Here is a 25,171-nt window from a genome sequence, read left to right on the forward strand (position 1 = left end):
CTCTGTTTGTCTGTCTGTATGTAAATGTAAGAGCCCCAGAGGCAGCGTGAGATCAGTGGATAACAGCTGTGAACATGTCTGAGTGTGCAGCAGGTACTTCTGAAAGTGATGTGGACAGACTTCACCCACGAGCCTCAGTCTCAGCACAGGTCAGTATGTGATTGAAACAGATGCTGCAGTTAGTTTGGGACATGCATTTAAAATACTCTATGTACCAATGGTGGAAAACTGCACCTTAGGATATTAGTGTTCAGTATATACAGTACATGCTATGCCTGCAGTGTATATACTTGCTGGTTTATTTATTCCAAAACTGATCATTACAACTGGAAAAACAAGTTTATTTTAATTGGTTCTCCTTCTGTGCTCAGTGCAAATACTGACTGAATACAGTGTGAACAAATATCAAAGTATAAAATAATAATTAGGATCAAATTCAACGTTTACACAACTTTACACATGAAGGCCATGTACAGTATATTGTATTTTTAAAAGCTGAAATATTGTATGATGATATATAGGCTTATAATAGCAGAGGAGAAAGTGTCCTTCAGTCCTCAAATCAACTTTCAAAAGACACAATGTTCTCTGCCTTTGTGTAAACATTTCACCCTCTCATCAACTCCTAATCCTCCTACTGAAGGGCAGTAGCGCCCCCTGTGACTCAGAAGGGGGAACTTGGTCTTGCTCTGTCTCATGTTATTCAAGTTCAAGTGAAAAGTTAAGAGAGATTTTCATTATTGGGAAAACGACTGTTTCTGTCTATCTGTTTGAATGTAATGATCCATGTAAATCATGAAACAGGGCAATGTTAGTGTCTCTTCTCTTCTCTTTTCTTCTCTTCTCTCAAACGTGCCCTGAAGCCTTTTTCTAAAATTGTGAACTCTCCACAGCTTTACATAAAACAGAGCTGGGCAGGACATGGGATTAGGATTTTTTGCCTCCTGACTGAACCTTGGACTGGTTCCAACCCTCATGATGATACAAAACATTTTCGCCACATTTTTTTGGACTGGAATCTGAACTAAACTCATTGTTGAGTCTGAATATAATGCCGTTCTGTCAGTCAGGAGTTGGTGTGTGTTGGGTGTGAAAGAAACGCCTTCCTCGCACCAAATGGAGAAATCGCATTATAAACGCTCCTCTTTTTAGGCAACACAATCATTTTCACGTCTGTGTAGCTGTTTGTGTGAAGGGATCATACGTGTATTCGGTTACTCACACAGTGCAGCCATCTCTTTGGGCAGGTCAGCCCCAAAACGGCCTAAAAGGTGGTTACTGGCCAGTAGGTCAAAGTGGGAGTGGCTCCTCATGGAGTTAAAGGTGAACGGGAACATGGCGCGGGGAAAGGTGGTCATGTGACGCACTTGATGCTCCCTGTTGGCTGCCATGGTAAAAAGGTGCTGTGATGGATGAGGTGACTTCTCTCTGATTGTCTTGCTGTTTTACTCACTCTTCCTCTTCCTCTACCCTCTTCAGCCTCTCAGCTGCCGGCTTCTCCACCAGAGGGCTGCTGGTGAGAGAGGGAGGAAGAGCCGGAGAGAGACCAGGAGCCAAGTGACCAAAACCTGACCAGGTCCAGACACTGTAGAAGAGGAGGGAAGAGAGAGAGGAGGGATTAGAGACTGGAAACAAAGTCTGGGTAAAACTCAATGACTTAACAACTCCACTGAAGCCAAACCAATCACAACAATTCATTCAAAAAAAGAAAACTGAAAAAAGAAAAGAAAGAAAAACTGAATTATCTGCAAAGCAAAGTCCAGACAAGAAACAAAATCAAAGGGAATGGGGAGGAAAAAAAGTGTTGAACAAACAGAAACGCAGAAGGGGTGCAACACTTCTCCTCCTGCGTTTTGTCCTCCGTCCAAGTAGTTCAATGATTTCAGGCAATGCCATATGATTTCAATCAGCAGAACTGTATTATAAAGGGCCTCTCTGTTCCTGCTGCCAGCCTGACTCTAGCCAGTCTGCCAGAGAACAGCCAGCCACAACATGGGTACAATTAACCCTTTACAACAACACACACATAACCTGTTTGCAACGACGCCAACTTTTATTCACCTTTTTCCAGCCTCTCAGACTCACGTTCTAGATCAGTGGCCATGTGGGCGTTGAGTTACATGATGGCAGCTCTCCCCTCTTCTTTCTCTATGACTCTCATCCCCGTCAATGATTTCATAAGTGGGAGGAGCCTAACTATCTGTGGTGGCGCTGTGGTGCGCACAGCTCAGCCAAAGAATGTCTTGTTGTTTTGGGCCTGGGCTCCGGCATGGGAATCAAACCCCCGGAGTGGACAGACAGACTCGTGAATTTACGGCGGATCAACAGAAACACATGGGGAATTTCGTACAGTGAGTTTTGTGTTGTTGTTTTTTTGCAGATAAGTGTGGTATCTTGCTGCACAGAGAACTGCAGGTACACAAACAAAGGCAGGTACAGTGTGAAGGCTGCTGGGAACTGTTACAGAAGCTGCTCAATTACAGTGCTGCTGCTGCTGCTGCTGAGGATCATCCTGTACCTGATTTAAAGTAAACTGTTCCACATGTGGAGGTCGCAGGGCTGCCCTGACACACACACACACACACACACACACTGAATACTTATTTAGCAAGTTTGCAGCACGATTTTTTTTTGTGGTTTTAAAATTTTTAAATATTGTTCAAAGCTTTTTTCACAGTACCCACAGTGTGCCTTCTGTGTGAGTGCATTTGAAAGTATTCGGCAGCCACATGTCTTTCCAGAAACAGATCCCATTTAGTGCGAAAACTAGTCAACAGTTTTCCTAGGCTATTCCTCCATTAGAAGGCAGCTTCAGCCATTCATCCCCTTTGAATTAAGTAAATACCGAAAATACTGGCAGATCTATCCAGACCTGTCTGGTTGTTATCAAAAGCTTAAATAAATAACAAGGTCTAACCACATTAGTCTGCTCCAGAGAAAATGTCTTTTTTCATTAGCTTTGTTTTTTAATTTTCATTAGCTAACCCAAATGTCAGAAGATAATTGTGAAATATTTATTCAGTACGACTATAAATCTACTGTTGGTGTGGTTCAACTTTTTTTTATCTTTTCCCTTGTGCACAAGTAATAACTTTTGTCTTATGAATACAATTTCTATTTACATATATTTAAATACTCTTTACTGCCTCAGTTGCCAGGTCATTATTTCTTCCTTATGTGAACAGCAATGTAGTCTATTAGTCATACTTAAAGCGTGTCTGGTGTGTGAGAATTACTGACATTTAGTGGTGAGACAGCAGACTGTGGAATTCTCATAACACAAAGGACGTGCAATTTGCACACTTTGGCTGGTCTTTATCTGTTCGGCTGCTTCACAAACACGACGGCGCAACATGGCAGACGACGTAAAGCAAGGCCCTTGACTAAAGTATAAAGGAAATGCTTAATCTCAGACGTCAGAAACCAGAACATTTTCATGTTAAAACAATTATACACGTACACAAAGCCTCCTCAATGTTACACACTAAACATCTACATGACAGTGACGCACAATTATAGAGTTCATTCAGTTCCATTTAGTTAAGTGGAAAAAAGGTGGAAACATTCACCATCAGGTATTTGTGTCTTATTTATGTATTATAGACCTTATTTTAGGCAGGAAGTAGACGTCCACCATTATATCTGTTTGGGTTTTGGTCAGAAGCTCCTTAGTTTTACGCAGCAGGATTGACAAAAGCTTTGAATGACAACACGGCTTCTATTGCATGTTCAGTCATGGGTTGCTAATGGTACTGTTTTGATCATTGGCCACAAACAAGACAGGAATGGAGATGCCGTACAAACTTTTTCCTCCTCCTGTTTGTTTGACTTTTTGAAAATAAACCTACAGACGACCATGTGGTGCTGGAGAGTTGGCTGCATTATGAAAGGACGGTAAACCTTCTGAGGCAGCCTCAGGTAAAAACACAACTAATTATGATTTAAGTGTTGTTTGTGCTCTGAGTTGTCTACTTATTATTATTTCACCATGAAATAATCAAAAATGCCCTCGTACATTATATGAGGCCACTCCCTGATGTTTTCCCGTGTCATTGTTAAGAAAGCAAACTCGCTCAATTCACAGATTCGTTACAGAAACGAATCCCGGAGGTGCCGCACAAAAACAGGAAGTCAGACCCCAAGTGACTTTCTGCACGCAAACAAAAAAGGTCCATAGCAGATATTTTTTTCCCACACACACATGCAGTGCATATTAAACATTCACACAGGACAAAAGTGTTGTTTTTAAAGGCCACATTTCTCATATTGACATATTTTGTGTAATTGCTTGGCTTTGCTGGTCTTCCTTCACGGTGAGGGACGGTCAGGGAGAGTCTCGGCAACCATTCCTTACAAAGAACTCTTGTGTTTGACGATTGAAAAAACGTCAAACAAAAAAACCATCATACTTTTTTTTACCACATGCACTAGTATGGAATGGTCCCAGTTAAAACAACCATATGCAAACACACGCTGCCCTCAAATTAGAGCACAGGTACATACAAGCCGAGACATGAAGGCTGCAGGAGTGAACATACACAGATGTTCTGTGACTTTCATCATGTTTGCGGGCAGAGCAATCAGCAGCAAGCGCGCGGTGTTCGTCACACACGCTGAAGCACCATTGAAAGCTGAAATTGACCTTGAAGAATGAAGGAGTAAATACAGGACAGAGGATCCTTCCCCAGATGCAGCGCTTGACTCAAACCAATCAAACTCAAAGACCAAAATCACCAGTATGAATGCCAGATGACGGGGAAAAAAAGTGAAAAAAACACAAAAGTGTTGAGCACTGAGAAAAGTACATGGAAAAAGATGTAAGGGAGACAGAGGAAAAGAAAGAAGGGGAAGAACGTCGGGAGTTTTGAGCATCTGGCGGGCCATGTGTAAGACGTGAACAGACCTATTAATTAGAGCCATACTGGAGAGAGTGGATTAATAAGAGAAAGACGGGACTGTGGCGATGCAGCGTGGGAGGAGGCACGGAAGACAGGCAGAGTGGCTGCAGAAAACATACATAAAAATAAAGAAGCAGCTTCAATTCCACTGATAATAAACTATGAAATAATGTGCGCTCGAAGCCAAGGAATGGTTTCTTTCTCTCTAATGAGTAACACCCCTCCACCCAGTCGCTCTCCCTCCAGGGGGAATACACCTTGGGTAGGGCAACAAAAGCAGTGCTGTGTCTCTGGGCCTCCAGGCCTCAATGCTGCTTTTATGAGACCTGGCTGGGTGAGGTCAGACTGGGTCACCTGGTCCTGGTCCTGCTGACACACAAACACACAAACACACACACACACACGCAACCAATGCTCCCTTTTTTTTCCAGAGTAGGGGATTAAAAACAGCTTTGGTGTAAAAGCGATGGGGGTTTCCATGTCTCTGTCTTTTCCAACAAGCCACGGCACACTGTCAACTTTTCTTGTTTTCTCACAACTCATGGTAAACGGCACTTTTTTCGCAACACTCCTTCTCCTCCGTGCTCCGTGAGTCGTGGCAGCAACTGTAAATGTTGTTTATTTGGAAATGACAAAAAAATATATATATATATTTTATTTTTTTTGCTTATTAGCTGCATCATCTGGATCTAGTTAGACTGGGTGTAAATGTGAACTTTATGGTTTTTCCAACCCAAATCAGCTTGAGGTTACAGTTATGAAACTACACACACACACAAACAGAGGGACGATTGTTGCTGAAAACCCTCGGCAATAAAGTGGCTCATTTCTGAAAGTCATTTTCATAAGAATACGACCCGTGTCTAGACTGGCGCTTTAGGAGTCGGTCCAGCTCATCAAATGACTAACATGCATCCTGCATTTGGCACATTTTACTTGTGACACCAAACAGCACACTTCATAAAAGGCATGTGACAATATGAATATGTTCATATTACAGTTATTATAGTATAAAATAACTTTTGCTGCATTGTGGACGAAACACACACACACATTTGTGAGTGACCATTTTAGAGGGAGAAACAAGAATATGGACTCATGATGCAGCCTCCTACTTTAAAATAAAGCACTTTATAGCTACTTTCAGTCCAGAGATCGGCTGGAGAATCACAACCTCACACTTCAACAAATACGGGCATCACTCCAATATAGTCTTTTACCTCTTTTAACCAACTTAGCTGTGAATAAGACATGAATGCTCATGCATTTACCACTCGCCATGACCAGGCATGTCAAAAAACAAAACACTCCAACTGCGTGGCAGACATTTGCAGCCCTCACTCCTCATGTCCCTGTTTAAGACAGTGGTGCTGGTGGTTGTGGACATCTCTCTCTTTTACAGCATGTTTGCCTGTGTTTAGCGGAGCGTTTGCGTCATATTGAGCTACTTTTTTCCTTTTCCAGAATCTGATCGAGTAAGCTTGGCAGGGTTTGGGACCAATCCGGACCAGCGTAACGGTGCCAAAGTGAGCTCATGTGAGAGCAAAACAAGAAAACACTTTGAAGAATCCACCACTCCCTCGCCTGGACCCTCCGGGGATTCTCGCGCCGCTCTGAACGTGTCTCACACAGACGACAAATCTCCAGACGTTTGCCTAAGTTCATGTCTGAAAACGGATTTACGTTGACGAGCGTCACAGAAATTGTTCTGAGCGTTTTTTTTAACGATGCTGTGCTGGTGAAATCATACGTCCTCCCTTCACTGCTTCATCCATGCACAGCCCTGTGAGACCACAGGTGGATTTATCTTCCATCAATACATTTGTGATATTAGCCAGGGTTAAACACAAACATAAAAATCAACCTTTAACAAAGATCGTTTTTCAGTGCATGAAAAGAAAAACAACCTCCTCTTTTTCCAGAGTTGGCTCCATAAATGAATCTGTGTATCACCAGCGGTCATTGGCCATAAGTGGGACAGAAACATCCTGCCTCCTCACACCTGGTACTAAAATGTATCTTGTATCCAGATTGTATCTGGATATAGTTTCAGCCTGATTACATTTTCACGTTTTATTGATGTGTTCTTTTTCCAGCGAGCTTAGTCAAGTCCAGCTGAGATCCATTCTGTCCGGCTCACGTCACATCCTCCCCTCATTTACTTGAGCCCAAAAACAATAACCAAACAAAAAAAAAAAGAGGGAGGAAAAAAAACAAGAGAATAGAAGAAGACGGTAGCCATTTATAGAGAGGAGGGAGTGTGTGCTTGCTTTTTTCGAAAGTGGGAGAAGATTGACACTGTGCTACTTTTCATGTGGCCGAATATGATCCCATTCAATCTGATCACCCAAATAACATTTAAATGCCTGTGGGCGTAAACAGGAAAACTAAGTCTCAGCTGCTTAAACCACCGCTCTGCTCCTGTTACAAACTCCATCAACATGAGGGGAAAAAATGACATAACTTTAGTTTCTTTGTTTGAGGGTCAAGCGTGTAACATGAAGGAGGGTTTGTTGGCAGAAATTGAGTATACTACATACTATATGTGAATGTTTGTATAACCGCTATATAATAAAATATATATAGTTTGGCCTTCGCTGCCTTAGAATAAGTTGCCCTTGCTTTACAGAGGTCGTTATCTTGTGCCACCATGTTTCTACAGAAGCCTGAAAGCACAAACCAGCCAAAGAGTGTGTTTCATGTTTGGAAGAGAAAAGGTTACTATGCAAACTAAGAAGAGTGACATCCTTTTTGATATTTGAAGGTCACTGTATGCAATACAATTTGCAATCTCACCATTAGTCATTATGTCACTACTTTTGATACACTGGACCTTTAAGTAATAGCCCTTTTCCACCTGTTGTCCCAGTTTGCCTCGCCTTGGCACGGCGCGGCACGGTTTAGGTTGGTTTTCCACTACAAATAAAAGTACCTACTCAACGTGGGCGGAGTCATCATTACATTACATGTCATTTAGCAGACGCTTTTGTCCAAAGCAACTTACAATGGAATTGAGTACAATCAGCGAGGGGTGGAGTCGAACTTGCGACCATGATGTCTTTCGCACTTAGGGTACTTAGGGTACTTAGGGTACTTAGGGTACTTAGGGTACCGGTCTTAACCACTGAGCCACTCCACTCCGCACGGCATCACTGCACGGCTGCATGAAACTGTCGTGACTTTTTACAGGCGACGCGCGCACACACACACACACACACATACACAAACACACAAACGAGTGACTAGTGACTTGTAAAGCAGTTGTTTTCAGTGTAACTGAATCATTAGAATCAGATAATTAAAACTATTTGTTCAGTACTTCATCCATGACCGGAGCACAGACTCCGTCTGACACAGTCACAGTCAGTGTGCAGACAAAGTGCTGTCACTAAATACATCAGACTCCCTGGTAATTGACGGAGATTAACCCACGTTTTTTGGGATTGTTAAGTCACGCCATAAAACTCTGCAGCACATAGAGAGTAAATAATGACCTAGCGAGTGAAGAAGTTTGGTCAAACTCTTCAGTCACTCTTTGCAACTTCTTCTGAGGTTTTTTTTTTTCTTCTTCTTAAAGTTTCAACTTGTCCAACAGGCAAAAAGAAGTATTTGATGCATGAGTGGACACACGTCTGCTGAGCTCCATAAAAACTAATCAGACACAGCTCCGTCCTGTGCCCTGTTAAATAGGATTCACAACAGCAACAGGAAAAACAGCTGTACTGCCTGTGGACTCCTGCGTGGCGTCATCAGCTCTGTGCATGGCGCTTTGCAATTAAAGAAAGAAAGAGAACAAGTTTTTTCTTTCCCTCTTTGTGTGGATGATTTGGAACAGGCCTGACTGCAGGTGAAGGCATGAAGCCGAGACCTTTTGTTCGCCACTTAGTTCTCATATAAAGCTGATGTGAGTCTCCCTCAAAGTTTGAAACATTCCTCAAATGTTTTTTCTGTTGCTTTATAGGTGCATCACAGTGTTCACCCTTTCTGGAAACGTACCAGGCTGCTTCATAGTTTCCACTCTCGCTCGCATGAATCATCCATTGTAAGCAACAGTTGATTGGCTGATTGATTTCCTTCAGCGGTGAACACTATTTATATGGAAAAACTTACTAGAGGTTTTGGAGGATTCTCTCGTTTTTTTTTTTTTCATTTTAGGAATTTTCTGGAAAACATTTTCAATAGAGACGCACGCTGAACTATGGAAAAGATGAACATTTTAAAAGGCACACATTAAAGTTTTCCATTAACTGTGCGACAGAGCGAGCCAGGGGTGGAGTCTGCGGGACACAGAGCTCAGTGATGCTCGGCCAAACTCCTCTTACTACGAGCTGAAACCATGAGGGTATGAATGCTCCGCTCCACATCACATAATACTGTCCTTTCTTTTATTCCGACATGTGGTCGATTAGCAGTGTTAGCATATCAGATGGATGACATGACGATGGTGTGAGGTTTTTTTTTCCTTTTTCTTTTTCTGTCCTTAAAAAATGTTTTCACCCCAGTTAGAGTGTGAACACTGCGAGACTCAAACAAAGGCTGTTTATCTGATGATAAACACACTTTGATCGTTTGGACTGAGGACAGGCCTCATGAACCAAAACGTCTGCTCATTCAATCTGTCCGTTAAGAAAAATGTCCTTTTTTTCTCGTCCAAACTATTCAGTCATGTTTCTGTTTCTGCGGGAAAAAAAACAAAACTCGTAAAAGTGCAACATGCTTTCTCTCACTATGTTATTTTCTTAACACACATGTTCGCAAAAGGACATGTGTGTTAAGAAAATATTTGCAGTTTTTCTCTTATAATAATCAATATTTATGGTGATGAAGCTCTTTTGACTCGAGAACAAAAGGAGCGGTGTGGTTTTCCGCAGCTTGAAAGCGTATCTACGGTGCTATTAGTGTGGAATAGTGGGAACCAAAGCCAAAAGGACAAACTTAAATACTGTCTGCATTTGAAACCATATAATCTCATATGTATGATGCCTATGGAGCCACAGAGTGGACTAAAAGGCAGTCTGTGTAAAAGTAAAGGATAAAAAGTTCCCCAGAAACAGCCAAACGCAGGGAAAATCATGACTTCAGCAGGGAACTGTCCCCACTGCATTTGCTGTAAACCATAAAACCACAATCAAATCTGCCTTTTTCTGAGAATGTAGCCAGGGATGAGCTGTGCTGAGCACACCAAGTAAAAAAAACACACTTATACTGACATACAGAGACCATTACAGTGGAGAAAAACACAGACACCATCCACCCACAAACAACATAATTAGATTTTCCAACAAATGACCATACTATATTTCACGTCACACGGTCACACACACATATATATATATATATATATATACATATATATATATTCCGTGTGATATAAAATATAGCTGGGCCATAAAGCACCAGGGTCTGACAGATGTCTTCTAACCACAGAATGTTTCTGGCTGCGGTAAACACATCTTTTCAATTTATGCACACAATTATGTTGCTGGCTTTTTCAATAACGTACACACGGATATAAATATCGTGCCCAGAAACAACACTTGATATCTATTTTCCAAGCGTTACTACTCGTGAGTATATGTCAGAAAGATTTCCAGACATTCATCTGCTTCGAAAAGGGGAAAAAAAAATTGGATTGTGAAGTTTGACGAGGATAAAGTTAAGAATCTCTGCTATCTCCACCGAAAAACAAACGTTCAACATTTTTGGGAAATAAACATATTTGCTCTCTTGCGGCTAGATGAGAAGATTGATACCACACTCATGTCAAACTCTGTCCAGGAAGTCACTGCCAGACAAGAAATAGCTCAGCACACGTCTCTGTGTTAAATAAAAAAGTGTAGCATGTAAATAAATGAGCTGTTTCCGCTGTTTCCCCTGTTTCCAGTTGTTGTACGTGGCTCAGCACTGACCAGACCGCCTTATTTACCCCTCGCAGTCAAATCTGAATTTTGATGACAACATCTTCAGTCCTTAATCTTAACTAATCTTAACTTCAACCCACAGTTTATCCCATAAAATGGAATTAGACTACATCTACACACCTAGAAATGCTTATGGACCAAATCACTGTTCCCAGAAAAGAACATTACAAGAGGAACCATGTGTTTCACGAAAACAGCAGCAGAAAACATGGCAGATCAAAACTCAGAAAGTAACTCAGAATGTATTCTCTCAGATACTTCCAAACAATAATAATAAACTTTATTTGTAAAGCACTTTTCCACAAGGATTGTAGGTCAAAGTGCTTCACAATAAAAGGAGAATTCCTTTTTAGAAGGAAAAGTGATGCAAATACAACAAAGAACACAACACAGGGTGGAATGAAAAGGAAAAGTCTGAAGTCTTTTAACTTTGAAACAAAACAAATGATGCAAGTAAAACAGTAAAATACAACACAGGGTGGAATAAAATAGGAAAAGGCTCGAGTCAAGAGGTTAAAACCCTGTTTTAACTTTAAAATAAACTAAAAATGCTAATAAAACACAACACAGAGCGGAATAAAAAGGAGCTAGTTGAAGGCGGGAGTAAAAAGACAAGTTTTAAGTCTTCTTTTAAAAATATCTAGTGAGCTGGCTTCCCTGATATCTAAAGGTAGTGTGCTCCAAAGTAACAAAGGCGGCATTCCCATCCAAATAAGTTTTTTAAATGATGATATATTATGTTTATGTGATAAGATATTGTGTTCATGCTTTGTCATGATAAGTGTTTTCAGTGACATAAATAAACTCCACAGAACAGAGAATGTCATACTATTGTACAAAAACAAAAAAACATTTGCTGTTTCTTTAAATCATTGTGACTTGTTATGTGTTAGCTATGCTAATGCAGATGATGTTGATGGCTGTAATGTTTCATAAAAAGCACAATGTAGTCATTATGTGGAGTCAAGCCTGTGGGCTGCTGAGGGTCTGCAGGTTGGGGGCCAGGGTCAGCAGCCTCTGTCGCTCCAGGCTCAGCAGCCTGGCAGAGGGTCAGGCCTAATTGAGGCATTTGGTAAGCAGCTTTTCATTTAGTATTTAAGTGAAAAGTGAGTGTAACGACTCCCTGAACCCGCCAGCCCACAACCACCTATGGCTTAACGCACACACATGCTTGATCTGTTTCTTGCCTCCACAAAGAGGATTAGAAGTATGTTTAAAGGACATGTAGCCTGAACATATTTAGCAGTGAGTTTTGAGAAAAAAAAGAAAAGAAAAGTGCAGTGAAAGCAACACTGAATGTTACAAGTCACTTTCAAACCTGGGAAGCCAGCTGGGCACATCAGGCCAGACCACAGCCAGCGCATGGCCCTCACCAAAACATCCTTAAATAACTACGGCGACAATATGCAATTCTGCAGAACAAGAAAACATTTGTGTTCTCGCCGCTCTCAAAATCAAGCAGCGCAGCGCGTCTCTCTGGTCTGGAACTTCCAAGTTTCCATTTATGTGTAGCGAGCAAGAGAACAACCCCCCCGAAAAAAAATCAAACTCAGCTGACAAGCGTCAGAAAAGCAGGTGGCACTTTTTCTTTTTATTAATATTATTATTATTATTATTATGATTATTATTATTGTTATTTGCAGAGGGGAATGAATGAAAAAAGAGGTGGAGAGAGACATCCTCCTCAGCCTCAGGGGCTGTCATTCCTTCAAAGTGTTGAGAACAAAGATGAGACAGCTGAGTAGTAAAAGTACTTTTAACCAAACACACCCAACCACACGCACAAGCAAACAAACAAATGTTTCTGTATGATGAAAGTCTGACTTAACAAAGAGCAGATGTGTCCGCCCTTTGGAGAGGAGTTCACTCCGGAGCCAAAACTATGGAGACGTCCGCCGACAAAGAAAATCACAATGTGATAAATACCACTCAATCAGAAGGTGGTTATATATAGCGAGTCAACCTCTGTCCTCCACAGCGAGATCTCCAATATAGTATCGAGCATTGTTTACACCCAGCTGTTTATGCTTAGCTTGGAGACACATCTACCTATTCCTGCTGACGTGCCGAGGAACGCTCGGCTGGATATTAAGGAAACTGAATCTGAAATAGATTTGTCGAGTGTTTGTTAGAGAAGCACGCGGCGGGGGCTTTATATTGCAACGCGTTGCACAGGGAGGCCCCGGTGCGACGTCTCAGCAGTGTGGTGTTAGCGGACAAAATGCAGACAGCTCAGATCAGCTGGGGAGGAGGAGATGAATAGCATCTTAATCACAACCATCAATCAAGCAGCGGCGCTTTGGGATTTATATAGAAGATGTCGCACAAACGACGCTATTAGGATTGATTCACACGTGGTATAAAGAGAGCTTGTGTTTCAATACGAGGGGGTCAGTAAGTTCACACTCACACACACGTGCACATTTCCCTAACCTCAACCTAACCTTCAAACCTGCCCTCAACTTAAAATCTAATCATTTGCTCTACATTTTAGCCAAAATGTTAAGTTTTCTTGCATTAGAATGTGCTGTGGAGTCATTAAAGGACCAGTGTGTAGAATACATAGAACACAATAACTTAATTCCGCTTGAATTTGATGGTGTCATGTGGAAATCACAGTTACACAACAAACACTGAATTTGAAACGGTCTCACACGGAGTACGTCAAATCTCAGTCACAATATCTGTGCGGAAAATTGCAATTTTGTTATATTCCACAAATCAAGCCCTAATTTGCATTGTGGGACGGGCGGAACGATTCTGAATAAATATCAAATATCACATTTTGACAGGAATTGCGATATCGGAGGTCATTTTTACGTCTTTATTCTCATTTTCATTCGAAAAACACATCACACAAAATGATGACTGTGTGACGTTTGAGCAGCTCTGTGAGAAACAAAGACATTCTCTTCAGTCTGTAGAGACAATAATTCTGACACACATAATATTGTGTCTCCTGTGATTTGAAGTTGTGGGTCCCACAATGCAGGTAAAACACCTGAACCCCCACCTTCACACACACACAATGTAAAGCAGCAGCAGGACACGGACACACACACACACACACATAGACACACAGCAGATTTGTCCTGTGACATCCGGAGTTGTCTATTTCAAAGTTTCCATCCCGCTTATGTAATTGTGTGGATGGAAACCTGTTTACATAAGGTTCAGGCAGACGAGTGACTGAGTGTGCACATACTCAGGTTTTACCAGACCTACTCAGCCATTGATGTGATGTTGATGGAGCGATCCATCACGTTTGGCACCCAGTCGGCCGGCTCAGGTCCTTCAGGTCAGAGCAGCGACTTTGTCTGACTGATGGAAAAGGCCTGACTCTGTCACTGAGTTGTATCACGACTTCTCTTCTCTTGTTTATGTTATTTTTTTTTTGTCATATGGGAAGAAAACTCTATCGTCCATTTTTATCTGGTTTCCTTTTCGTCTCTGGGTTCCAATAACATTCAGGATCTTTCAGTTATTGCAAGTCGGGGACAAATGCAGACATGGAGGCACATGAATGGACGGGCAAAGACAAATGAAAGCGCACGGCCACAAGCCTTCATCACATGGAGCAGCTCCACAACACACTCAAGAGCTGAGCAGCTCCCATTCCCTTCTTTTGCTGTTTCTGTTGTTCTTTGTCCCTCTCTCAAAAAATCTCTGTTCTCAATTAAAGCTGTCCTCAGGAAATTCAATCTCTCCACTCATGCTGTCCACACACACACACACACACACACACCTCACTCATGCTCTGACATGTTCTCTGTCCGTCTGTTTCTTTCTCTCACACTGCCAACGGGCTGAAGTTCTAAGGAAGCCAACTTACCACAGCTGGGATGGAAACGCCGCAGAGTGTGTTGTCGGTTGTCGAGGGTGTAAGTCAGAGGAGAAATGAGCTGGGAGGCAGAGTAGTAGCTGTGTTTGTCAGTCAGAAGTCCCTCTCACGGTGACGATAGAGCTCAGCCTGTTGCATTCCGCCTCCCTCTTCTTTTCCCTTCTCTCTGTCTCTCTCTCTCTTGCTGTCTCACTCACTCACTCACTCTCCCTCTCTGACTAACATACACCCTCCCTCTACGTCTCTCCTCCTGAAATCATTGTGTACTTTGATTCACAAACCCTGCCTCTATCACGTGATCCAACACTTCAAATATACAGCACATTTTTTACCAGCCACAGAATGCCCGAAGGAAGGGAAAACAGGGTCCAGAAAGCTTAGGTTTCAACTTGCTGCCCACCCCCTCTCTTTTTCCCTCTTTCCCTTTCCCCCTTTCCTTCTCTCATTCTGTGTGTGTTTCTTTGTCTCACAGTCTCCTCCATTTGTTCGACACTGTACTGTCAGTCAACACTCTTTTGTTGGAGTTCACTGTTTGTTTTGGATTTCTAAATTAGTTTGTCCTCTGCTCATCGTACAAAGATAGACCAACACACACACAGACACACACAGACACACACAGGTAATCAGTGCAGGCACACACACACACTGCTGTAATGAAACAGTCATTAACTCACATACACAAACACACACACACGCTGCAGAGGGGTTACACACCTTGGGGGATATCAATATCAGCCCTTGGCTTTGGCTCCGTGTTTGCAATGCCTTGACTTTGGGATTGTGGCCAGCTCATGTGGGAGTCCAGGTGCCTGGTGCCAATCAAGAGCCACTCAATCCTTTAAAATGAATCATTTGTCCCATTGTGAGACAAATACACCATCTCATCAGTGTCCTCGTGACTCAGGATGATAGAAACAAGTGAGAAAGTGGACATTTGACATTCTGTGGCGGGGCTCGATTTGTATTTTATAAAAAAAAAGTATTGGACAAAATGTCGACGGCAGTTCAATCTGTACCGAAAAGGGAATTCACACGGCTACAGTTGGGACGTCTCTTTAGGAAACTGCCCGCTTTCTATGTGAGGTGACTTCATTAAATCTCCAAAATGCAAATGGCCATGAGCAGTTTTCCATCTTGCCGAGCCCGAGATGTACAAAGAGCCATTCACTCAGCATCTTTGAATCAGCTCAAGTGGACGCTTTTCCTCCTACAGGATTTTCCTATAAGCGAATCATCCCAGCGGTTTGCTAGTAAGGAAGTATTTAAACGGAGATGCATTTGATCTGTGATGAGATCAAACCTGGCCAGTCATCCCCCGAGGAGCTGAGCTACCTGCCTCTTCATGTCAGAGATAAATCTGTCTGCTACTGTCTGTCTGACTGCCTCAGTTGCATGTTAGCCCGGCATACACTGACTCACTCACTCACTGACTCACTGACAAAAGCAACAGTTAGTACAGGTCACCTTCCAAAACAAGAGCAGAGACAAAACCCACACATTTTCCTCACACTTTGACAAATTAAGAAGGTTTGGAGACTTAACTGAAGACTGAAACTTTAAAAAATAATACTAAAAATGCCTCAGACTTTCCCTTAAATTCAAACTGTGCAGAGAGGCCTTTTAATTGTTTGTGTGTGTGTGTGTGCAAACCAAAGAATAAACTAATAAACATATTTTTAGCTGCACTGACATGACATGTGTTTTTAATAGAGGAGCAAAAGGAATATATGGCATGGATTTTCCTGGGATAGGATTTCAAGAATAAATATGTGTAATTTCTTCTGCTGTCACCATAGATTGTAGATAAAAATCAACGTTTGGTTTGAAAAGTGAAGTCCAGGAAGGAGGATGGAAGAAGCTGCCATGGGGCGGCTCCACTGGTGGAAGTCTATGGGAAAATGAGCCCTCTACTTTTCACTTCATTTATAACGTCAGTAAACATTTTCCTGAGGAGGAAATGGTCTCAATCGCTAGTTTCAGGTCATCTTCAATAAAATGATGTGATGTAAATTTCATTTATGTTCCCATTTAGAGGGAAATAGATGAAAAAAGTGACAGGTGGTATCGTCCAATAAGAGGCTGGACGCCTGTGACGTCTGTGAATTTTTTGAATGGCAGTTACTTTTGCAATCGCACCATTTTCACATATACAATCGTTACCGACTCACTGTACCTTTGTCTGACGCTCAGAAAAGACAATTGAGCACCATATCTGAACCGACGCGGCGTCCCGATCGCGCTTTGGTTACAAATAGGAACCTGGAATCTGTCCAGTCGGAGGTCCACTGCTGTCAGCATCTGGGCGAGTGCCACACTTCTCGCAACAGTGTCAGGGAGAGAGGTGAAAGGTCGCTGCTGTTTGTGTTTCTGTGTCAGTGCAATGCGCGGCGATGTGGGGAGTGCATGACATCTGGCTGGAGTGTGAGAAGGGCATCTGTGTATTTCTGACTGTAAATCTACGGGGTGGTAAAAAGCATCCTCTCTTGCACATGTGACCGCATGCTGATAAACGCACGCACACACACACACACACACACATTTGTTTTTGTTTAGTGTCTGCGAACGTCACGACAGAGAGTAAACGAGGAACACATCGGTGTTTGCCGGCAGGTACGTTACTGGAGGTCCTGCCCCTGATAAAGAGCATACAGTCGTAAGGCACAGAAGAAAGAACAAAGAAATGGAGGAAAACTGAAGGAGGAAAAAAAGAAAGAAAGAAGGGGAGCTTATAACTTTCTGCAGAGCTTGAAATGGGGCCCTTCTTGGCAGCAAGCAGTGGAGAAACCGCAGAATGGTGCGACTGTGGAATTGTGGGGTGGAGGAGGGTGGGGGTGAGGCGAGGCAAAAAGGACAAGGAAGGAGAGAGTAAAAGAGGGGAGGGAGAAGAAAGGGTGAAGGAGGACTGGTGCGGACGGCAGGTTTTAATCAGCAACAGGCTGTTGGTAATGAGATCACTATCCCACTGCTCTCAGATTGATGTCATGTGAAGCTGTGTGGAGCACAGAGAGGCATGCAGAGGATGACAGGCATGCATGACAAGCTCACTCACTCACTCACTCACTCACTCACTCACAAACATACGCACATGCGTGTGGAAAAGGTAAAGAGACGCGCGTATTAATGCCGGCACACGCCTGCACTCCTAAACACTGGTACCACACACACACAAACACAAACACGACGACACAAAGAACCACGACTGCACCACAACACCCTGCTGTTAATTTTCTTCAAGCAAGAAAAAAGAGCTGACACAAACATAATCACACCCACACATACACCATAAACATATTTTGGGTCCCAGGGCTCCTTTATGTCTTTTCTGTCTCTCAAACAGCGAAACATGGCTACACACAAAGAACATACTGTATGAGTGGTGAGGGTTGGCTAGACATGCAGGCAAAAAGAAGAGGGAGGAGAAGTGGTGGTGGGGGACAAGGAGGGCTGGGGTGAGGACAAGGAGGGAGAGAAAGGAAAAGGTAACAGTTGTCAGTTAAGGTTTTTGTAAAGTTTAACACATGCCCAAAGATACGGGCTAAGATTTCCATCCACACACAAGCAATATCAGCGGGGGGGCCGAGTGAACAACAAAACCAAAAAGGTATTTTAAAAAGATGGCAGAAGCATATTTGCATAATTTATGTTTATCGTGCCGTTTAAGACGGAGGAGAAAAACAGAAGACGGGAACGTAAGGAGGTGGTGGGGGGTTGTACATGTGCATGCAATGAACAGTGAAATAGTTTTTCCTTTATAAACGTTCCCTAAAATCCAACCATGATGTCACCGTGAACCTGTTGTGAACTCAACTCTGTCAACTACCATTACCGCTCTCCTCTCGGCTCTCTCTCACTACCGCTCTACCCCACCGCCGCTCCATCTTCTCCTAACACACTCTGTCCCCACCGCTCACCGCTTTACCTTTTGCCACACGGTGTTGCCTGGCTGCTTATTTCCTCAAACACACACACACTGTGACACACACACAGTGACACACACACAGCCGCACATTTTTATGTTGCTATTCTTCTGAAGATGTTGCACTGACTTCCATTCATTTACAAAACCTAAACAAAGCATTATCCATGACCATAATTCAAATCTTAGACCTCAGAAATGATGCTCTACCTCATTAGGACCAGGCTTTGGTCTCGATGAGGATTACTGGTCTTGACAAGGTCAGTGTGTGTGCCAGAAAAGGTCCTAAAAGATAACAAATACAACAACACACACACTTGTACGGCAGTCTTAGTGAGGACACTTTAATCAACTATATGCCTAACTTTTACCTAAACTTAGTTTTAACCCTAACCAAGTCTTTGCCCTCACAGCCCATTACACACACACACACACACACACACACACACACACACACAAACTGCTAACAGCCATTTAGAAGGTCTCTGGTATAACAAGGACAGTTTTAATCAGAACAAGCTGGCATATTTTGGCCAAGACCTGCACTTATGGTAATTCAATCAGAGAGGGAGGGGAAAGAGGAGGAGAGAAACTGAAAAAGGGGCACACGGAGGGTAGTCGAGTGTGAGACGGGGAAATAAGAAAAACAGAGGGAGGAAAAAGGAGACAGTGGGCGGATGGGAGGGTGAGGTAGGGGTTGAGTGGTTGAAGAGTTTGATCCACATGTGGAAGTGATTGTCTAATTACAGCAGATATGTATAAGTGTTACTGCCTGCAGGACAGATGGTGATTGGAGGGGGCAGAGCTACGACACTCAGATGATTGGATAGTGAAGTGATCAAGAGGAGACAGAGATCGAGAGAAGTGTCAGGATGGCTCCCGAATCATCTCCTTTTATTTTGTTTCTATTTGACCTCAGACATGGGATTCCCCAAATTTTGTAACTCCGAGTGACGCAGCTCCTTCACAGGAGGCCTGATTCAGCAGCACTCGCTGTCTTTGTAGCCGGAGCCAGCAGCTTAGCTTTGGATCGAACCGGAGAGCGTTGGAAAACAGCTAACACGACAACTCTCCAAAGGTCACAGCATTCATCTATCAACACCTTTAAAGCTCATTAATGGGTGGATTAGATCTTACTTGTCAGGAACAACATAGTGAAATGTAAAACTGTTATTTCACCATTTTACACAGAGTTACAGGACGTGCCGTACCGTTTCTTGGCGAGGACCAGTAACTTCCTGGAATCTTAGCTCGTAGCTGGGAAACTGGTCCCAGCCAAATAATAACCAGGAATTAGCACATTACCTTTCATAAACAGCGAGCTTTCATACAGATTAAACAAACAAGATTTAACATGTAAGTTAATGAGCTTTAGAGGTGCTGGTTCAAGGTTTTTTTTTTTTTCTCCAAACAGAGCCAGGTTAGCTGTTCCAAGTCCTGCTTTTAGTGTTTGTGCTGAAATAAATGAAGCGGCCTTCGCCGCCAGCTATGCAGACAAGAGAAGAATGCAAAGACGCGTAACTATTCTCTTAAATTGAGATCAGTTTGTTGATACTTAACTACAATTGGCCCCATCTTCCATTATTTACATCTTATGTTCATTTTCCTCCCCACAATTCATATTCACTGAGCAAAGATATCTGGTAAATACAATGTGACCATGTGATACACCACATTTCAGCAACTGCCTGCAACAAAAAAACTATGTAACAAAGAGGAGAATGTTGTTTACAGTGTGTTTCCCAAACCTAAATCACCAAACTCACCTCGGCCCACGAGGAAGCAGATCCAGAACAAGGACCCAGGGCGACTGCAATGATCTCTGGAAATAGTAAAAACATAAAGTGATGGGTTAATAGTTTGAAATTCATTTTTTTCCCATTACTGTGTTTAAACATACAGTATACACAGGGGCTATAAGAATGTGTATTACACTCAGGGTTAATATAAGAAAGCTTTTCAACAGAACAGCGTGGCATTAAGGAGCTGATGGCGTGATGGCACACCCTGGACAAGACCATGAGGATGAAAATTGTTATTATTAATGTTATTGATTTTTGAAATGCTCTCCTCCTCTCCTATCTTCTTCTCACCCACCTCTCCTTCACTAACCCCTCCCTTCTCTCCTCTCTCCTAACCAAACCGGTCGAGGTAGACGTTGGTACACAGTCTGAGTGTGGTTCTGTTAAAGGGGAGTTGTTGTTTTTTGAACTCTCCACTGTTGCAAAGTGCATGCTCATTGTGTTGCTGTTGGGTTTCTCTGTAATAATTCTAAGGTCTTGACCTGACCATGTAAAGTGCCTTGAGATAATGTATTCTATGAGTCGGCGTTATACAAACCACCCGGTGGGGAACAAAGGCCTTTCTGCGTGGAGTTTGCATGTGCGCATGGGTTTTTTTTTTCCGGGTTCTCCGGTTTCCTGCCACAGTCCAAAAACATGCAGATGAGTGTGAGAGGGAATGGTTGTTGTGTCTCTATGTGTGATGGACAGGTGACTCTCATGTGCAGCATAAGTTGTGTTTTTGTAATTCCATTTTTTAAGTAATATGAGTAATGTCCTTTGTAACAGATGTAGCACTAGTTCATCTGTTTACACCTGTATGCTCGAATAAAGCATAAAACAAACTAAATCAGAGAAGATTATTGAAAGGAGGCTTTTTAAATTTAGAAAAAAAGATTTGTTTCTTGCCAAAAATGTAAGGTAAAACTAAAAATGTTACTATCACAAACGAGTCTTTTTCCCTCAAACTCTGCCTCCACTTTCCTCACAACAAAGATAAATACATTAAACTGTTTGGATACAGTAGAGATGGAGCTGCCACCCTCAGGATAATCTGGCACCTCTTCACAAGAGCCCTCCTGTCAGCAGATCTCGCAGATCTTGGCTGCCTGCTGTGATATCTGTCTGCCTGTCAGAAAACGTAAATGCCCTCTGGAGGGTAAACACATGCAGGTATTAGACGTCGACATAGCTTTGTTTTGCTGCAGGAGGCAAATAAAGGGTCTCTGAACGTTGCTCCGCGTGTCCTAATGCCATACAGGCCTCAGTGCAGCCACACTGAAACCATTCCCCCGCCTTTACCCTCAGACAGCAACAAACTAAGATGTTTTAGCATTTTCTGCAACAATATAAGGGGACAAAAAAAACCTTTTCCTCTTTAGCAACGTTGCGTCAGAGAGGGGATTTTCAGAGGTTTGCTCAACACTGCCAAAATCACTGCGTAATTTATTTTTATTTATTTGCTCTCATGCCCTGCTTTGCTCAGTCGTTGCCACACAGCTGAACAACAACACAAATCACCGAAGCCGCTCTGCTAATTGAGCAATACTCATTTGGGCTCCGTTGCGATCACAGATTGCATATTTTACACAGATTTTAAATTGCTTTGATCAGCTGTTTGTGTCTGATCTCAGGCTGGGAAAATTCCTTTCTCCCAGAAAGGTCTGAATATGAAATCGAACCACGACTTCTGACGCTAACAGTCGCTCTCGCTGCTGTGCATTAGACATTAACACCACATTCATTATTCATCATATTAGGGGAGTTATCAGCCAAACTCACCTCTCCTGGCAGGGGAAACAAAGGCCCCTCCCCATCTCTCATCACCATGGTTACTGTCTGAAGAACAGAATAAGTGCAGAAGCTCTTCAGCCACAAGTGAGTGTGCCAGGATATGGCGCATCATATCTGTGCGCCTGTATATCTCTGTTATGTGAAATAAAAAAGAGAGGACACAAACTTATATCATGGCATTAATTCTGACTTTGAATAAAAAAACATTTGAGTATGCAGCTTTACGGGGTCAACAAAGAGTTCCCAGATTAATAAAGTGGAGAAAATCCCTATCAAAATATTACAGCAATATGACATAATACAAGATGATTGCCTATAATAAGTTTGCCATGGACGAGTGGAAGGTGATGGATGACAGCATCGTGCACATCTGTACAATTCCTCCACGTAACACTCGGAAATACAGAGAAATAAATATGAAATTGAAATCTCCACAAGTGGGGACGTGTTTTGACAACCTCTGTAAATACATAAGCAGCACGCATAGCTGCAAAACTATTGAGGCGTCATATTTGTGTGGCCCTCCCTGTGACTCCAATTAGAGCACCACTGCTAATGCGCTGGACGTCTAATTCTGCCTTCAGTGCTTCTGTGGTGAAATAAACACGTATATCCACGCCTACACTGAGCAGCGGTGAGTGCTGAGGTTTTAGAGTCAAACAGGCAACTGAATTTAAACTTTGTGAGCACTTCCATTCCGAGTCTGGTGGAGAACTTTTGTAGTTTTCAATTAGCATCAAAACTCAAGAGACACTAAGTTTGTCCATTATGGGCTGTAGAGCTGACCCGGCTCCTGGTATTATCATAAAAGGCTGACTCTGGGGTAATGAAAAACTGTATAGTATAATTATATTATCTTTCATTTCTGCCTCAATTAAATAATTTAAGCTAATGTTGGAGACTGGACCTTTAAAATAAACGTGGTGAAACACCTCCAACATAGAAAATTGACAACTGAACCCAACCCCTCATTTAGTAAAGCTTGTACTGCCACCTTGAGGAAAATAAAAAGTACTGCTTTTCTAACCCCTCACCCCAGTGGGATGTAGGAGGGGGGGTGTGGATGGAGCTTTTGTCTGGTACACTATTGTTGCCTAAATAGGTAACAGCACCGCCAACAGATGAGCTGTGATTCTGCAAACATGCACATTTACTTAACATATATATATATTAGTTTTTAATTTGAAACCGTTTCTTTGTCACATGCTCCTTCTGTGCAACCTCACAGTACAGAGATACCCCATCATCAGCATGAACAGCACGTCCCAGATAACTGCTCACGTCATGATGACCTGATTCACTGCAGGCTAAATAATCAGAGACCACAGACGCAGCCGTCCACAGCACCAGCACTGCAGTAAAACTGCACGGCACTATTTAAACCACAGAGAGGCACTGCTTCATTAGTTATCACATCTGTGAGTGAAGTAAGGACCACACGTGCAAGTCACACAAACTTAACAAAGACCAGCAGTTGGACGCAGACTGAGCAGTTTACAAACAGACAATTGTGTCTAATAACAAGAAAAGGCAGCACACCTATTCTCAGGACATCACAGACTTATATCTCATATAAAACCTCTTATACAAACCTGAACTATCCCTTTAACAACCTCATAGACCAAGGGTGTCAAACTCAAATGTCCTGGGGGCCAATGAGCGTCTATTCTGGTCAGGAGGGGGCCGATAGGGGACCACAGTATACTATCACAATATCACAATAAAGATAGAGAGAATTTCAAATTAAAGGTGTTTGTTTGGATATGTAAGGATGCTTACTACACACAAAAAAATATAATGCAAAATATATGTATTATTAAAACAATCTAAAGTAAATCATAATGTTGACACCAAACAAGATTATTTATATATAATTTAATGTGGAATATAATGCAGTTAATAATGTGACAGTTACAACCAAGTGTCTTATTATTTGCAATTATATATTTATATGTGTGTGTGTGTATATATATGTACATATATACATATACACGTATAATTTGATATACATATAAATGTATTGCAGTATATCATCATTAATAAGGTGATTAACATATGTCTGGGACCATGGTCTCCTTCATGATCAGGACATTTCATGTTTTCACTCGGTAGGAAAGGAGTTGGAGGGACAAACAAGAATTTACATTTTTAGCCGTCCAATTAAAAAAATGTTCAATCAATTGATCTCTGTATTAGAAAAAGACTCAATAGTAGTATTTTTCTAATATTCTAAAAACAATAATAATAAAAGAGCAGAGCTGGCCCAAGGTGTCCTGATCACCTACACCACACACCTCATAGTGTGTGAAAAATAAAAAACTTATTGAAAGAAATCTAGATATCTAAACAGCGTTGATTTGGTTTTATTTTGTAGTTGAAGATTGCTCATTTAGTGCACACATCTGTTCAACCAAAGTCATTAAACTGGTTTACTTTTACATTCAAACCAGTAAACCTGTAAACCTCAAAGCTTAAAAAAACAGGAGTGAGAGTGGTTTGGTGTAAATAGCACAACTATTATTAATGCAATTTATAATGATACATTTGTATCAATAATAGTCAAGCACCAGCTACTCTGATGTGGTGCCCCCCCCCCAATCAAATTCAGTTCAGGGCCCCATAAAAGCTTAGGCTGGCCCTAGTTTAACCACACAGACCGTGACCTGTTAGCCTAGTTACCCACAAGTTGGAGGAGTTGTTTTTTAAATTCCATTCAGTTCACCTATCTAGATTAAGACAAGAGGTTGTGAATAAAAACATCCCACACCCAACCCCCGAGCGACAGAGACGTGACCTACATCCAAGTCTCTGTGCGCGCGCGCGCTGCCAGCAGCAGCAGCAACAGTCCGTCTTTTTGTCGCTCTCTAAAGAGACACCATGGGTTTTTTAAAGCAAATTTGTTCTATTTTATGATGGTCGTGTTAAACAGGCAGATCCTGACCTACATTCACCGTGTTCCAGCCAATCCCCGCCGATGTTTCACAGCTTTCAGCAAACACACGCTATCTGTGAAGGGAGGG

The 25,171-nt window shown here is 42.2% G+C and overlaps 1 protein-coding gene across 1 annotated transcript in view; it reads right to left on the bottom strand.

Moving 5' to 3' along the window:
- Positions 1-25,171, bottom strand: part of LOC122768724 (retinoic acid receptor gamma-like) — a 46,344-nt gene extending 21,173 nt beyond the window's left edge. The window contains 4 exon segments of the mRNA XM_044024918.1: positions 1,223-1,585; positions 20,343-20,398; positions 22,140-22,283; positions 25,097-25,171. Coding sequence (XP_043880853.1) covers positions 1,223-1,391 — 169 coding nt within the window. The 5' untranslated portion in view covers positions 1,392-1,585; positions 20,343-20,398; positions 22,140-22,283; positions 25,097-25,171.

The sequence above is a fragment of the Solea senegalensis genome, linkage group LG4 (genome assembly GCF_019176455.1).
Source record: "Solea senegalensis isolate Sse05_10M linkage group LG4, IFAPA_SoseM_1, whole genome shotgun sequence".
In the NCBI taxonomy this organism is placed as follows: Eukaryota; Metazoa; Chordata; class Actinopteri; order Pleuronectiformes; family Soleidae; genus Solea; species Solea senegalensis.